The following is a 769-nucleotide window of genomic DNA, read 5'->3' on the forward strand; positions in this document are numbered from 1 at the left end:
AACGAAAGAATCTAATGCTTCAATCTTGAAAAAGGAACTATAATGCATTCATACAAGTCTTTTTGGAACACTGGATTGCACAGTTTTCACTCAGGAGCCTTTTTTTTTTTTTACACCAGTTTTCCAGGCGTTTTTGGATCCTACAATCTAGTCACTCAAATGTGGTGCTCTCTGAAGCAGTTCCTGTCTAACTGCAAGCATAGTCCCACATCACATTCCTGGCACTTCCATGGGGTGCTCCTCTTGCATCGTATGCAACGACGCCGACCCATGCTGGCCCTCTGTGAAAGGTCTTGAGTGTCACTCACAGGAACAGGCAGATGATCGCATCTCTCTTTGGGGCTGCCATCCAGGGGAACACCTGTGAGCTGAGCAGCTAGCAGCTCCTGAAAGTTTTGTTGTGTCATGTGCTTGTCATGGTGGATGGCACACAGCTCTTTGTGTAAAATGAAGCTGTTGGTCACTGCAATGTCCAGGAAGTGCTGGTGTGACAGAGTGAAATGTATATGTCTATAATTATATTTGTCTGGTCAGAGGTGACAACTCCCCCCCATGTACTTATTGTACTGCTGAACTGCTGTTGGCCTGGGAACAGGGACGTTCTCTTTTTGCCCATCCTCTGTCATCTGCCACCTCAGCACGGTCTCCCCGCTGTACACTGTGTGGACAGTTGTACAGATGGTGACCTCCCTTGTGTCCATCCACTTCACAAACAAAAGGACGTCATCTCTGATCCAGCGAATGGAGCCTCTTGGTGACCTTTTGCTCA

General features: G+C 47.5%; 1 protein-coding gene across 1 annotated transcript in view; it reads right to left on the reverse strand.

Annotated features, from left to right (window-relative positions):
- Positions 1 to 530: 530 nt before the first annotated feature.
- The window catches only part of LOC107574983 (piggyBac transposable element-derived protein 4-like), a 5,115-nt gene continuing 4,876 nt past the window's right edge, over positions 531 to 769 (reverse strand). Inside the window, exon 2 of the mRNA XM_016261401.1 lies at positions 531 to 759. Within this exon, the coding sequence (XP_016116887.1) occupies positions 531 to 759 (229 nt within the window). The remainder of the gene's footprint in view (positions 760 to 769) is intronic.

This window comes from Sinocyclocheilus grahami, unplaced genomic scaffold, assembly GCF_001515645.1.
Source record: "Sinocyclocheilus grahami isolate Dianchi unplaced genomic scaffold, SAMN03320097.WGS_v1.1 scaffold2425.1, whole genome shotgun sequence".
Lineage (NCBI taxonomy): Eukaryota > Metazoa > Chordata > Actinopteri > Cypriniformes > Cyprinidae > Sinocyclocheilus > Sinocyclocheilus grahami.